This window comes from Aphanomyces invadans, assembly GCF_000520115.1.
Source record: "Aphanomyces invadans strain NJM9701 unplaced genomic scaffold supercont1.57, whole genome shotgun sequence".
NCBI classification, from domain to species: Eukaryota; Oomycota; class Saprolegniomycetes; order Saprolegniales; family Verrucalvaceae; genus Aphanomyces; species Aphanomyces invadans.
The window spans coordinates 396,392-398,586 of record NW_008580202.1 but is presented as its reverse complement, the minus strand read 5'-3'; the positions used below and the strand labels follow the sequence as shown (position 1 = coordinate 398,586).

At 51.3% G+C, this 2,195-nt stretch overlaps 1 protein-coding gene across 1 annotated transcript; it reads left to right on the top strand.

The window, feature by feature from the left end:
• Positions 1-877: 877 nt before the first annotated feature.
• On the top strand, positions 878-1,276 carry H310_13897 (hypothetical protein; the record flags this gene model as incomplete). Its single annotated transcript, XM_008881548.1, has 1 exon — positions 878-1,276. The coding sequence occupies one exon, from the start codon at positions 878-880 to the stop codon at positions 1,274-1,276; it is 399 nt and encodes a 132-aa protein (XP_008879770.1).
• Positions 1,277-2,195: the final 919 nt, after the last annotated feature.

The window sequence follows — 2,195 nt, the reverse complement described above, 5'->3', positions numbered from 1 at the left end:
TCTAGTTAACTCTCTTGGTGCAGCATTAAATCAGCTATTCAATGATACCTTTGGTTGTGTCTTTTAAGCGTAATGTGCTTTGAAACTCAATATACAATGGCTGTACCGATGTTTATTGACCAGGTTCAAAACCAACCATTTGATGTTTTTCGCGCCTTTTTCAGTGAGTACACACTTTGGGACAAATTGGGTGGGTTCAGTCGATCCGCCATTTTCACTGGATTAAAAGAGGTATTAATGCGTTCTGATTGGATGAAAACCAATACTGCTGTGACTCAGAATCCCATGTACCGAACCTTTATGTCATACACTGTAGCATTGATTGAAACATATCATAGAAAGGGGCTCCTTGTGCTCTCAACGACTACGCTACATTGCAAGGACATGAGTCAACAAGCAACGGCTCAAATGTGCAGTGGCTTTACAGTGAACCCCGGAAAAAGCCGACCCCCCCCCAAAAGCCGACCACCTCTACAACATGATCTGTTTTCAAAAATTCTACCAACAGTAAGCTTGACCACCCTTTCGCCGTCGTGTGATTTGAGGCCCGGCCTGTTCCAACTTTTCCTGTCGGCTTCGCGAGTTCAATGTCACATCCACAGGGGCAGGAAATATACCAAAACATGGCTGCATGCAGCACCTGGGCGGTCGCAGCTTGTTGGTGTGAAGGAGGACCCCCCAACACACATGTCGCCCCAGCTCCTGGATGTCGCCACAACGTGGTTTTCGTTAGATGGTCGATGTTGGACTGTCAAATTCCTATACCATAAAGTGACAGCATGTGCAACAGGAACGTTGTCATTTTCGACTGGACATGGATCGAATGCATGTTTCCATCCAAAGCCCACTCGCAAAAATATCCCACAAGTCAGCGAAGATGCGACTGCATGTGCGCGACTCGTCTCGGGGCAAGCCTCGTCGTTGCTTGCTGTGTCAGGTCAAGGAGAAGGTCCCGTCGTGTGGATGCGACTCATTCATTTGTCGTAAATGCATGTCGTTGTGGAAAACTGACGCAAAGCGCAACCCCCTCCGCTGCGACTGCAAGGGGATCCAACGGACACCAGTGCAAAGCTTCATTGAGCAAACCGAGGCGTTGTCACTTGTCCCGACGAAGACCGCCCCCCTGTACATGCCGCAGCCGATGGTAGCATGGAAAACGATCGAGTTCGGTCCGCTCGAGCGGCGACCGACAAGGGGCCGCAACACGTTGCAAGAATCGTCAGGGGCTGCCGCGCTCTTTCAGTGGTTCGCTATCAAGGAAACTGCGTCAGCATAAACTGCTTCCTTATCGAAATGATGAGCGCTCGGGCAACAACAACTCTGCACGAACTATGGAAAAGTTTGTCCCCTCGAGTGAACATTGCGGCAACAGGCTCGAACCGACAAGGCACCGCCGGCAATGCCACGCCGTCGAGCGACCTCGATATTCCATACCTATTGAGTTGGCAAGAAGAACGATGCCACCAAGCGACTCGAGGTGGCCACAGCGCATTCAAGAGGAGCCACACATCTGGACATGGCGCAAGCGATAGATTCGACGTCCTAGTTTAAACAATACTGCTGAATCTTGAAGGGAATCTATTTTTGTTGGTTGCCAGGTTGAAGTTGTACAAATGAACGGACGGTGGGTGACCCCAGACGAGCGCACAGTTCCTCTGTGACGCCATGGCCAGCGAGCGCGTCCTAGCCGAGGTGACAGTCTCGCCAATCACCTCTTTAGCATGGTCTAGCAACACCAAAAGCAAGGAGTGGTGACTCGCGCTATGTGGACCGATGGAGCAAGGAATAGGAGGCCGCCTGCGGATGCGAGAGAGCACTGAAGGGGCGAACGAAATCGGTATTGCTCGTGTTTCTAATGTCTTTCTGCTCGCTCGATGCGACGGCTGGTCCGACGATTAGATAAAGACCCATTCGTGGCAACAAGAGCAGGCGGAATGAACCGCCGCATAACGCCGACAACCGTTTGACTTGGACATGCTTGAGTACGCGACGAAAGTAGTAAGCTGCAGATGACAAGGATGCACTTGCCGGTGTAATTGATTCCCTGGAACTGGTTGCAGCAGCGCTCCACCAGGACTCGCATCATCGTTGCAATCACGGCTCCGCCATTCTTCGTCTGAACTGCGTTCATACAGGGCAAAAGCACCACGCATCTCGGGAACGAAAGAGAGCAGTTGTAGGTGCTGCAGTCATGT